Below are 11,246 nucleotides of genomic sequence, written 5' to 3' on the forward strand. Positions count from 1 at the left end.
CGACGGCAAGTCCAGCGGCATGTAGGCTGCGGCGTCGAAATTGGAGTCGGAGGCTCGCGCTTTCAACCAGTGTGCGGCCTTGCCCTCCGGATGAGGGATACGCAACGGCCAGACTATAGAACAATTAGTCAGTTGGTGTTTTGCGGTGTGTGGCATGTCTGCCTTAACGCACCGGAATGCACGGGTGCTGGAAAGCAGACTGGCTCACTCGACCCCGCCGCCGAGAGACCCGCGATGATCTTGCATGGATCAGTGTCTGGACGCTCGCGCAAGCTCTGGTGTATGAAAGCTTGACGCGCAACGCATAGAGCTGCGGAGCAGGCGAGTATGATGAGGATCCGCCAGAGAACAAAATGAGTCGAGAAACCCACCGTAGATACGGCAGTGGCGCGTGAAGCGCCGTTCGGCAATGTGCACCCATTCAGACATGACTTCGGCTGTATTCTGCACGAGTTCCATGTGGTGGTCGAGGAAGTCCATGTAAACACGATCCGATCGGTCGTCCGATTCGAGCACATCCCACGCCGTCGGATCTACGAGCTGGTAGGACCCCTCGAGATAGGTGTCCCAAGTCGGCGTTGCCGTGTCTGCTCGAAGCTGAGCAGGCACGGCATTCTGGTCGCAGAACGGCAACAAGAGGTGGTAGGCGAGTCCCCAAGGCAGGAAGGCGGGGATGTCGTCGGGAGGAGCAACGCATCGCGGACGCAGTTTCGAGAGATCTATGTCCTCGAACTTGTAAGTCGCAGCCATCCCGGGGGAGGGAGAAGAATAGCGAGGAGGTCGAGGGGGGAGCGCTGCTCTCGCAAACTCGATATGCGAGGCGAAGCGATCGGAGACGCTCCACGGCCGGTGCGCGCGAGCAGCAGGTACTGCGAATGCAGCTCAACGATCCCGTCGCGAAATCGCGCGTGCTGTGCGAAGGGATGTTTGCGGGAGCGGAATGCCATGATCTCACGAAGAATCGAGGAAAATGAATCGCGCTTCGCTTCTTCGCACTGTCCATGACGAGGAAGTATTACGATGGAACTGCTAGAGAGGTGAAGCAGACAGGGGAGGAAGACGGAGCGGGACAACTACGCGGACGAGCCAAGCGCGGCGATCTTGTGAGTCCAAGACGTCGAGAAGAGCGGGCTTCAGTTGTTGTAGTATTGTATGCGCTGTAAGCAAGCGAAGACAAGGCGTCAGCACGATGCATGGATATGTACGACAGCGCAGAACGAAGGTAGGGCGCGGCAAACTTGAAGGAGGTCAGCTTACGCCGCCGGGACCGAACGAGACCCTCCACCGCTTCATGCCGATGCGGTGAACGTAGACAAGCTTCGGGATGAGCGTGTAGGCTGTGGAAGGCGCAAGTGTGCGGCGTCAAAACAACGAGCTTCGTTCCGAATGAGCGGCGAGACGCACTGTGCTGCTTGTGTGCGACGGCGAAGGGCCTGCAGGGGTGCACGTTGTCATGAGTCCCGTGAGAGCCACTGAACATTCTCCATGGAGCGGTAGACTTTCATGTTGACGAGAGTGCACGAAGGCGCCTGCGGATGACGCGGGACGAGTGAGTGATGGGGCGGCGCGCAGACAGTGAGGATTGAAGACGTACGGTTGTTGTGTGCGTCGGTGCCCTGTACACGCTAGACTTGGGGCGGGCAGGCGAATTGAAAACAGAAGAACGACCGTCCCGCTCCCGCGCCTTCCTCGTGATCGAGTTCGAGGAGGCGGTGCAGCACAGCCTCGTCGTTGGTTTCCACTCCAGACTATTATCTGCTCCTGACGGCAATGGACACAACGTACACCTGATCGTTGCGATACTGCGATAAAACAATCAACGGAGGCTGCCTCTCGAACGGGCCTTCTCAACGAGGTCGCCCGGTTATTCGACCAAGAATCATACTCAGCGAGTCAGGAGTGTCTATTGCTCTGCTCGCTCACGCAACACGTCCACCCATACCACGCCCTCCCCCGCCTGCCTCGCCCTGTCCGCCCCGCGCGCGCTGCACCTCGACCGGCGAGACAGCCTCCTCTGCCTTCTTTCTCGCCTCGCGGAGCTGCTCCGTAGGCGGGCGCACCAGCGGGCGACGCGCGTTGCCCGGCGGCCTGCCGTCGCGGGCGTCGGGCGTCCGCTCGACGGGCAGCTCGCCTCCATGCAGCCGCGCGTCGTGCTCGTCGACAGGTTCGTCGGCGCCGAGCGGGCGCCAGACCTGGTGCGCGAGCGCGGCAGCCTGCTGCACGCGCGCCCACTTCTGCACCCAGGTCCCTTCGCCAATTTGCGAGGTGAACGATGCCGTGTCGGACGCTTCGGGCCCGGTCCAGAGCGGGGTGGGCATGCGCGGACCGCCGGGCTTGGTGATCCAGAAAGGGTGGGCTTCGGTCGAGAAGACATAGTCGTCGAGTGACATGTAGTCGCGGGGCGAGAACTGCAGGTTGCGAGTCAATTTGCGGGACCGCAAGCGAGGCGAGGGAGAAGAACAGGCGTACGAGGAGGTAGTAGTACTTGAGGGATTCGGCCATGACGAAAGACTCTTCCGAGTCGTCCTTCTGCACAGGCAGCGTGTTCGTGTCGCGCACGGTCGCAAAGCCTGCCTCGGTGATCGAGTGCTTCACCCAGTTGACAAACATCGTCCAGCCGACATCCTGCCACTTGCGGTCGCCCGTCAGGCGCCACATGTAGAAGACGCCTTCAATCGTCTCGGGTCGGCCAATTTGCCGATGGTCGGCGGAGCGAACGCCAGTCGGAGAACCGCGAAGCGAGCGGCTGCGAGTGAACATGTCGTCAGCTGGAGGCAACGAGGATGAAATCAAACCAGCCTTACACCTTTCCAGATCCATCTGGAAGAGGACGGAAAGTCGACATCAGTACAAGCGACGTTTGCCGACTGAAGCGGACGAAACGCACCTTTGCTGTCGAGCACGACGAAGCGCGCCGTGTCCTCCTTGTCGTAGAAGAGCGTCTGCTCGCCGCCGATCCCCGTTTTTGACGATTCGTACACCCACGCGCAGGCATTCGTGACGTTGATGGCCGTCTCGAGGTCCTGCGGCCGGTCGAGCAGCTTGGCGCCCAGTCCGAGCCTGTCGCGTGCAGTCGTCAGCTTGTTCACCTGGCGCATCGCCGACGAGACAAGGACGCACATGCCACCGGCGAAGCACGTCAAGTGCTGCAGCTCGGGCTTCCAGGCGCCGAAATTGACAGACCCGATCAGGGTAAGGTCATCGCGGCCCGGCACGACGCCTACGGGGCGGATGAGGTACGCATACGCCGACTCGATCGCGTCTCGGTACATGCGAGGATATTGCTCCAGCGCAAACGAGGTGAGCTGGGCTTGCTTGATCTGCACCACGGAGAGGAATCAGCGGGTTGCCACTGGGTAAAGGAGGTGGACCTGGGGGCGCACAAGATATTCATAGTAAGAGTCGGCGAGACCGCCGAACGTGTATTCGCCCTGGAGCATGCTGGGATAGGCTGGGTCGAGGTGAGCGGGCAGGAGCGCGCCGAGACGACCGCGGAAGCCGGGACCGGCCGCGAGCTTTGGGTCGGCAGGCTTGGGCTGCGCGGCCTTAAAGTGCTTGTCGAGCGTGTCCATGGCGCGCTGGGCCTGCGGGGGCGCGCAGGGTCAGCTTCATCCCTTGCAAGCGCCAGAGGCAGACGCACGGCACGGTAGTACACTTCGTTCCCGGTCAACTGGCTCAAGCGGGTCATCTCGAGCGTCATCGACCCGACTTCAGCGAGCACCGACCGACCCGGCTTCTGCCCGTTCGGGTTGAGTCCGATCATGTACCTCGCGAGGGGCAAGCCGTGCTCGGTCGCGAATGCAGGCAAGAGCCAGTCACCAAGCTCGGTTGCGCGCTGAAGCATGAGCGGGTCGGACGAAAGGTCGTACGCCGAGATGAGGCCGCCGAGGTATCGGATTGTCGTTTCGAACCAGGGGATCGTGAGCGGGCTGCGTTGGTTCGTCGCCTGCCCGATGCGCGGGTCAACCCACGGCTTGCGCTCGACCTCGGGCGGCTCGCGGCTGCGCGGCGGGAGGTCGAGCGAGGAGAGCTTGGGCAGCTTGGTCGAGAAGGTGCGCGAGCCAGAGGGGACGAGGTAGGTAAAGTCGATGGCCGCAACGTGCTCGCGAGCGATGTTGTACTCGTGCGACATGTTCATGACGAGGAGTGTGTCGAGCGAGTCGACAATAGTGGCGCCCCAGCCTGCACGGAAAGGAAATGAGCACGTGGTTCTGCGGAAAGACAGCAGCTGCCGCTCGGCGCACCGTTGTAGTTGTCCGAGAAGAGGTTGGACACGGGCGAGACCTCGTCGTGCCCGTAAGCATACTTGGACATGCCCGCCCACGCATGCATGAACGCGCGCTTGACCCACTCGCGCCTCCTGCGTTCCTCGACCGCGCGCTCGCTGCGCTCGTCGTCCTCGCCCTCGACGAACCCTTCGAACTGGATGCGCGGGAGCACCTGCTCGCCAACCTTGCCCGTGCCGAGCTGCGTCGCCGAGAATCCCTTGGGCACCTTCCAGCCCTCGGCCTGCCCGAGCTTGAGCACCTTCGGGTCGAGCGGCTTCGGCCGGCCAGTCCGCTCATCGAACGCCATCCCAGGCGGAAGCTTGGCCTTCCTGCCGTCGAGCCGCCTCCCAGCGCTCGCTGCCGAATACTCGAAGGCCTTGAGCAAGTACTGCGCCGGCGGCGGATCGCGCTTTGGCGGATCGGGCACCGTCTTCCAGCCAGTCTCCTCGCTGCCGAATCGCTCGGGCGATAAGTACTCGTACGCACGGTCGACCTTGTGGTGGTCGCCAAAGACGGAGGGGCCGGCCCACGGGTCGGGCCAGGTCGGGGGAACAGGCCTTCGCGGCTGGATGAGCTCGTCGAGGTCCGCGAGCGGGAGCTCGGCCGTCTCAAGCACGGGGACGGGGATGCCCGTAGGCTGGGTGTATGTGGGTACTTTCGTCGGCGCAGTTGGCGGACCGGGAGGAAGAGGTCCGTGGTGCTCCTCGGAGCCTTCGTGTGGTGGTCGCCCGTGCCAGTGCGGCGGATGATGCGGTCGGGTCCATGCATTGTGCCTGCAGGACCAGAATTCGTGTCAGCGCTACCAGCACCAGTCTCTACCACACTCCGCTCGAGCGTATGTGCGGTGCTGCGGCTGCGGAACGGAAGCGGGAGCGGAGCGAGGGGTGCCAGCGGGTTGCAAACCCACTTGCAGGGTGGTCAGACGCACAAGAGATAGAGCACAACGACACCAGCGACACCGAGGAGCACCTTGTTGCGCGTTGCTCGCCCCGAGCGGTGCGCGACGAGAGCGTGCCAAGGCCCCATCTCTCGCTCCTCGTCCCACCGCGGGTCCAGTCCACGGTCGCGCCCCGAAGCGTAGTCAGACGATGGAAGCGGCTGGTATGGATCGTTCGCGGCCCGGGAGAAGAAGTCGAGTCGGGGTGGGAAGGACGAAGCGGGCGGGGAGGGGGTGCGGCGGCGAGGCAGAGCAGGTGCGCCGTCCTCGCTGAGGATGGTCATGCGACGCCGCGTCAGAGGCGCAGAGACGAGAATTCTGCGCACGAGCTCGACGAGAGGAGCGAGCTGCGGACAACGGCACCGAGATGCGGAGGAGCGGCGATTCCTCGGAGACGCGCTCGAGGGGAGGCGCGCGTGCGAGTGACCGCCGCCGAAATCGCCAGGCGCGCGTTTCTTGCCTTCACAACGATCACTCTGGCTTCCGCGTCGACAGCAGGCAGCGCCTCGACCTCATGAGCGCGTCGCCGCCCCTGTCGCCGCTCGAGCAGCTCCCCATCGAGCTCCTCACGGCCATCCTCGCCCGCGTTCCCCCGCACATCCACTCGCATCGCCCGCTCGCGTCGATCGCCAACCTCGCCCGCTCCAGCCGCCACCTCTACGCTACGCTCGCCCCGCTGGTCCACTCGCACGTCCGCCTCACCACTTCAGACCAGGTCGGCGCCTTCTTCGACCGCGTCCCGCTTTCCCACAAGCAGCACCTTCGCACCCTCGAGGTCGTCCAGTCATCCGCCCCACTTGCGCTCGCCGGCCTCGAGCCAGTCTTGCACTCGCTCGACGCGCTCGTCGAGCTGCGCTTGGGCGGCGTCGAGGGCGACCCGCTCGCAGTGCTGGACGCGCTCGCGAGAAGCGGGGTGACTCGCACGGTCGAGCGCCTCGAGCTCGACTTTGGCCTCTCGAGCCGCTCCTCCGCAGCCGATGCCTCTAGACGCACGCGGACACGCACAAAGGACGCTGCACTGCCGTGGAGCGACAGGGTTGACCCCCCGCGCACCGCTCCCGCACACTGCTCTTCCTGCCTCGCCGGCCGCTCGACCACCCTCTCGCACGCTCTCTCCGAGTCGAGTCATGGGCTGGACCTGTCGCTGCTGGGTTGCTGCTGTTGCCGCTCCTCTGCACCGCACACCGTTGCGCGTGCATGCCTGGCGCTGTTTCCGCAGCTGCGCGAGCTCTCGCTCCGCACTTTACCTGCTTCTGCTCCCGCCTCTTCCGAGGGCCCGGGCTCCAGCATTGGGTTCAATAGTCTACATCTGCGCAAGCTCGAGCTCGAGGCTGTCGCTGTCGACGACGTCGCCCTGGAAGGCTTGCTCGCCTCGACGAGTGCCACGCTCGAGCACCTTTCGCTCCGCGAATGTACCACCTTGACTCGCCATGGTCTCGCGTCGGCGATCAAGGCTCACGGCGGCCGCATCCGCCACCTCGTCTTGGCGGCTCGACCACCCTCGGCGCCGCGTTCGCCTCCATCGAGCCCGCCTCGCTCGCCCTCGCTCCAGCCCGCCTCGTCGCCGCCCCTCCTTCCCGCACTCCCTTCGCTCGCACACATCGCGGACGATCTCCTCGCGCACCTCCCGCAACTCATGACGCTCTCGCTCTCGAGCGACGCGCTCGTCTCGCCCGCGGGTCTCGCCGCACTCTCGACTACGACGCCGTACCTCCGCTCGGTACGCCTGACGGGCTATTCGCCTCGCGCACTCGTCCCGCTCGTCCAGCGCGCGCACCCGTCGCGCCTCGCGCTTCTGCGGCACCTCGCGCTCGACCCTTCCTTGCGTGTATGCTCTGTTCTCTGCGCGGCGGCGGCGGACGAGGAGGAATCGCACGACGAGGCGGACGTCGCCGAGCTGTGGAGCGCGGCGCTCGCGGCTGATGTCGAGCTCGAAGGGCCGGCATTTGAAGGCGCGAGGGAGAGGATGGAGTGGGCGAGGAAGGAGGCGGAGAAGGTGGCGACTGCGACGGCAGCGGGGGCCGCGTCGGCGGGAAGGAGGCGAAAGAGGCCGAGTGCGACGCTGTAGTCTGCGTCTGTCTGTTGTTGTTGCCTGCACGTCTGCTTTTCTCAGTTCTAGGTGGTCGTGCCGGTGAGGCGGTGCAAGCGACGCAATGATCGGCGACAGACTTGGCCCTCATCCTCTCGCTCTATCTTGACCTTGCTGGTGAGGAAGTGCTTGCACGAGATGCAGCACACTCGAACGCCGCTCGTGACTGTGCCACACGCGACGCTCGCGCACGTCGAAACGGGCGACGAGACGGTGCTGTTCTCCGGGAACGTGACACTCTCGATCTGCCGCGAGCAGCAGCGCACACGCACGAGCTCGCCTGCAGGGACTCCGCGCAAGCTCCCGCCGCCGCCACTTCCTTCCCGGCCTGGGCAGCCAGATGCCGCGCCGCCGTCGTACTCGTCCGCAACTCTAGCGCCTCCTCCCGCCGCTTCAACCTCGACACTCGCTGGGGGCGCAGAGTGGCTGTCGCTCACGCTCACGCTCGAGGGAGACGCCGAGCCTGCGTTCGAGATGCCCGTCTCGCTCGCAAATGTCTCGAGCAGCATCACCGCCTCGCCTCCGTCGTCATACTTGCTCCCGAACCGCACCGGGGCCGACCCTGCTTCCCTCGCCTTCCTCGACTCTTCCGCCAGCGACTCGAAGGGCACGCCTGCACCAACGACAAGCTCGATCCGCGTCACCCTCCCGCCCGACACGGACGGCGAGACGCGCGAAACGTTCGAAGCAGCGCTCTACGGGCTGTACCGCGGGCCGCCCTCGGGTCGACTCTCTGCGCCAGGCAGCGCCGGCGGGAGCGGCTCGGTGACGCCCGTGCAGACCGAGCCCAACTCGCTCTACCTCGTCGACGAGGACAGCGGGCGCGTCGTGGGCCAGCTCGCCGGGCCGGGCGACGCGCACGGCCTGCGGCTCGAGGAGGACGCGGCGCTGCAGCAGGGCGAGGTGCACGACGCGCCCGGGTCGACCGCGAGCGCGCGCGCCAAGGTCAACGACGTCGCTGCGCACGAGCCCGTCGTCATTGACGCGCTCGCCGTCGCAGGTGCGGGGCAGGCGGGCGAGTCGAGCGTCGCGACGGTCGATGCGCAGGGGTTCTCGGTCACGCCCGTGTCGCACTACCAGCCTGCCGAGAACCCGCAGAACAGTAAGGTGATCGCGACGGCCAACCTCGTCAGCCGGGGCATCATCGTCGGGTCGCGCCTCCTTGCGGCGCAGATGGAGCGCGGCGCGGGGCGGTACGTCGCCTCGAGGCCGGCGACGACGACGCCGATGGTCTTCAAGGAGAGCACCAAGGGCGCGTTCGACCGCTCGAGCCGGTGGACGCAGCAGGCGACTGTCTACAGCGGAAAGGCCGCCGGCGCGGTCGGCAACATGGCGGCCAAGGTCGGAGACCGCATCGGCAAGGCGGCGGGGATCCAGTCGCAGCCGGGAGGGCCGCCGCCGACCGGATGGAAGAGCACTCTGGCGTCGACCTTGACGGCCGTGTCGACTCTCGCCGATCACCTCGAGACTGGGTGCGTCGTCCAGCCTTCACGTTCTTTGCGCTTGTCTGTTTGCGCGGACCCGCACTGATTGCTATGACGGGTTGCGCACAGCGGCAAGACGCTTCTCGACTCGAGCACAAAGTCGGCGAGCCAGGTCATCCACCACAAATACGGCGCCGAGGCTCGCGGCGTAGCAGACGATCTCGGATCTAGCGTCAAGCGTGCGTCAGCTGTTTCGCTGCAACGCGTGGCCACGTCGCTTCGAGCCGAAGCGGTCTAGCTTGAGCATTCGTTCTGACCCTCTTCTTTCCGTACAGATGTCGCTGTCGTCTACATCGAGTGCGCTGCATCTTGTTCGGGGTGAAATTGCAAGCTGACCCTCTGATGCACCCCTTCACAGCGCTCGCGGTGTTACTCGCAAAGCGCTGCTCAAGGGCGTCGGCAAGGGTGCCATCCGCGCACGCATGGTGCGTCAGCCTCATCTCGCGCGTCCATCCTCGACCCCGACGCGCTCTCAGCTGCCCCGACGAGTCGGAGGTGGATGGCTGACCAGACAGCTGACCCTCCCACCCGCCCTCCCTCAACAGGCCGACGGCTCCGAGGTCATCCTCTCCGACTCGAACGGCGAGCTCAAGCGGATCGAGGACGTCGCGCTTGGGAACGGGAACCGCGCGCTCGCGATCGAGGCCGTGCCCGATCCCGCTGCGTCTTCGTCGGATTCGGCGGCGGCGGCGCCGCCGGCGTATGCGGCGGGAGGCGCGGGCGCTGTGAGTGCGAGGGGAGGGAGTGGGTATGGCACGGAGAAGAAGGGGCTTTGAGACGGAGGAGGAGAAGGAGGGTTGACGTGGGAATCACTCCCTCGCCGTGCTGTGTACTGTCTCCCGTGATGCTGTATGACTATCGCAACTGGCTCGCACGCAGTGTCTGTGTGTCCGAAGAAGACTACATGCCAGCGAGAATGCTACAGCGTGAACGAGAGGAAGAATGCGAGGGGAGCGAAGGGGTATCTGCGGAGGGAAGGGTATCCATGCGGGATGAGGGCAAGTCCGGTTCAGCCGCCCAGCAGCTCGAACCCCGTCTCTGGATCGCGCCTGGTCTCGGCGTCGTTGATGTCTTCCGTCGTCTCCCGCCGCCGCGCCTCTCGCTCCGTCTTCGCGCCCACGACCTCCCCGTTGCCCTTGGCGTTTCGCTCCTTCTCCTCCTCGTCGCCGCACCCACAGTCGTACACGTCGCGCAAGTTGGTCCCGCAGTCGTACTCGTCCTTTCCGAGGCGGGCGTTGACGAGGTTGTGCAGGTGGCACAGGTAGAGGCTCGCCGACGCGCGCGACGATGTCTGCGGCGGGTGCTTGCGCAGGAGCTGCTGGAACTCGGCGGCGCACTGCGGAGTGAAGCGCGGGTCAGAGTGCGGCGTGAAGGAGAAAGAGGAGGAAAGGACAAACCTCGCCGCAAGGGTACAACCGCGAAAAGAGGAAGAGGAACGACTTGAACGTGTCGCGCTGGTCTTCGGTCGGGTGCTCGGGAAAGCGCGCAGCCATGGTGTGCAGCAGTTTCCAGCTCGCGCGGCCTAGTTCGGCTCTGCGGAGAGGACAGGAGGCGTGAGCGCGACCGGAAAGAGAGAAGAAGGGAGGAAGAGGGCGCACTTTGCGGTCGCGTTGGGCAGCTTGGGCATGATGACTTCGCCATGTTGAAGCAAGCTCGCCACGCCCAGCTGGTCTCGCGTCCCCGTGCGCTCGCGCGCGAGGAGTTCGCGTGCGCGGGCCTCGACGGCGTCGTCCTGCGCGGGGTCGCCTCTCGCGCGGGTGGGGTGTCCGACGCTGCCCGGTGCCCAGAGGGCGTTGTGGGCGTCGCGCGAGTCGAAGGTGCCGCGGAGGACGAGGGCGGCGAGGGTGAGGAGGGCGGCGGCGGCGGCGAGGTAGATGAGGGGCAGGCGGCGCAGCATCGGGCAGGGCGCGCGATCGAGCGCGGGGACGCGGCCTGAGAGGTACGTACAAGGCGGACTAGCACACGCACGGCAGCTCGCGCAGAGGGCGGGGGGGCGGCGTCATGCCGACGACGGAGCCGTTCGCTTCCGCTCTTTCCCTCTGCAACCAGCTGAGCACACCGCGATGAGCCTCGAGTGGTACGACGACGTCCTGGCCAAGGTCGCACAGCCGCCCGCCTGGCAGTCTGCGCAGGAACAGGTCCGCCCCCGCCCCGCCCGCTCGCCCGCTTGCTCCATCGCGATCTCCCCACATCCATCGCTGCCCCTCCACGCCCGCGCACTCGCACTGACCGCGCACCCACCCGCCCCGCAGGTCCTCGTAGAGCCCTATGCCTACCTCGCGTCGATCCCCGGCAAGGAGGTCCGCTCGGCGCTCATCGCCGCCTTCAACCGCTGGATGCGAGTCCCCGACGACGACCTCGACATCGTCAAAAAGGTCGTCGGCATGCTCCACACCGCCTCGCTCTTGTCCGTCCCCCCGCGCCGGCCGCGCCGCCCCCCCCCCCCCGCCCCCCCGACGACCACGACC

General features: G+C 65.7%; 5 protein-coding genes across 5 annotated transcripts; 3 read left to right on the top strand and 2 right to left on the bottom strand.

Moving 5' to 3' along the window:
• Positions 1-1,248: 1,248 nt before the first annotated feature.
• On the bottom strand, positions 1,249-5,489 carry JCM10292_004609 (glycoside hydrolase family 47 protein; the record flags this gene model as incomplete). The annotated part of the gene is made up of 11 exons (XM_076645944.1): positions 1,249-1,337; positions 1,405-1,433; positions 1,924-2,408; positions 2,470-2,746; positions 2,805-2,820; positions 2,888-3,060; positions 3,121-3,320; positions 3,384-3,584; positions 3,641-4,182; positions 4,245-5,041; positions 5,197-5,489. The coding sequence occupies 11 exons, from the start codon at positions 5,487-5,489 to the stop codon at positions 1,249-1,251; spliced, it is 3,102 nt and encodes a 1,033-aa protein (XP_076508814.1).
• Positions 5,490-5,719: 230 nt separating this feature from the next.
• Positions 5,720-7,273, top strand: JCM10292_004610 (uncharacterized protein; the record flags this gene model as incomplete). Its single annotated transcript, XM_076645945.1, has 2 exons — positions 5,720-6,118; positions 6,425-7,273. 2 exons carry the CDS (start codon positions 5,720-5,722, stop codon positions 7,271-7,273), a joined length of 1,248 nt encoding a protein of 415 aa, XP_076508815.1.
• A 159-nt stretch (positions 7,274-7,432) lies between these two features.
• JCM10292_004611 (senescence-associated domain-containing protein) lies at positions 7,433-9,554 on the top strand (the record flags this gene model as incomplete). Its single annotated transcript, XM_076645946.1, has 5 exons — positions 7,433-8,766; positions 8,848-8,957; positions 9,054-9,075; positions 9,137-9,203; positions 9,324-9,554. 5 exons carry the CDS (start codon positions 7,433-7,435, stop codon positions 9,552-9,554), a joined length of 1,764 nt encoding a protein of 587 aa, XP_076508816.1.
• A 233-nt stretch (positions 9,555-9,787) lies between these two features.
• Positions 9,788-10,675, bottom strand: ERV2 (flavin-linked sulfhydryl oxidase; the record flags this gene model as incomplete). Its single annotated transcript, XM_076645947.1, has 3 exons — positions 9,788-10,114; positions 10,176-10,311; positions 10,377-10,675. The coding sequence occupies 3 exons, from the start codon at positions 10,673-10,675 to the stop codon at positions 9,788-9,790; spliced, it is 762 nt and encodes a 253-aa protein (XP_076508817.1).
• A 166-nt stretch (positions 10,676-10,841) lies between these two features.
• Positions 10,842-11,246, top strand: JCM10292_004613 (uncharacterized protein; the record flags this gene model as incomplete). Its single annotated transcript, XM_076645948.1, has 2 exons — positions 10,842-10,916; positions 11,031-11,246. Coding segments are annotated over 2 exons (291 nt in total), but the record flags the coding sequence as incomplete, so codon positions are not given.

Source organism: Rhodotorula paludigena (assembly GCF_050403205.1).
Source record: "Rhodotorula paludigena JCM10292 DNA, Rt_paludigena_JCM10292v1_ctg2, whole genome shotgun sequence".
NCBI classification, from domain to species: domain Eukaryota; kingdom Fungi; phylum Basidiomycota; class Microbotryomycetes; order Sporidiobolales; family Sporidiobolaceae; genus Rhodotorula; species Rhodotorula paludigena.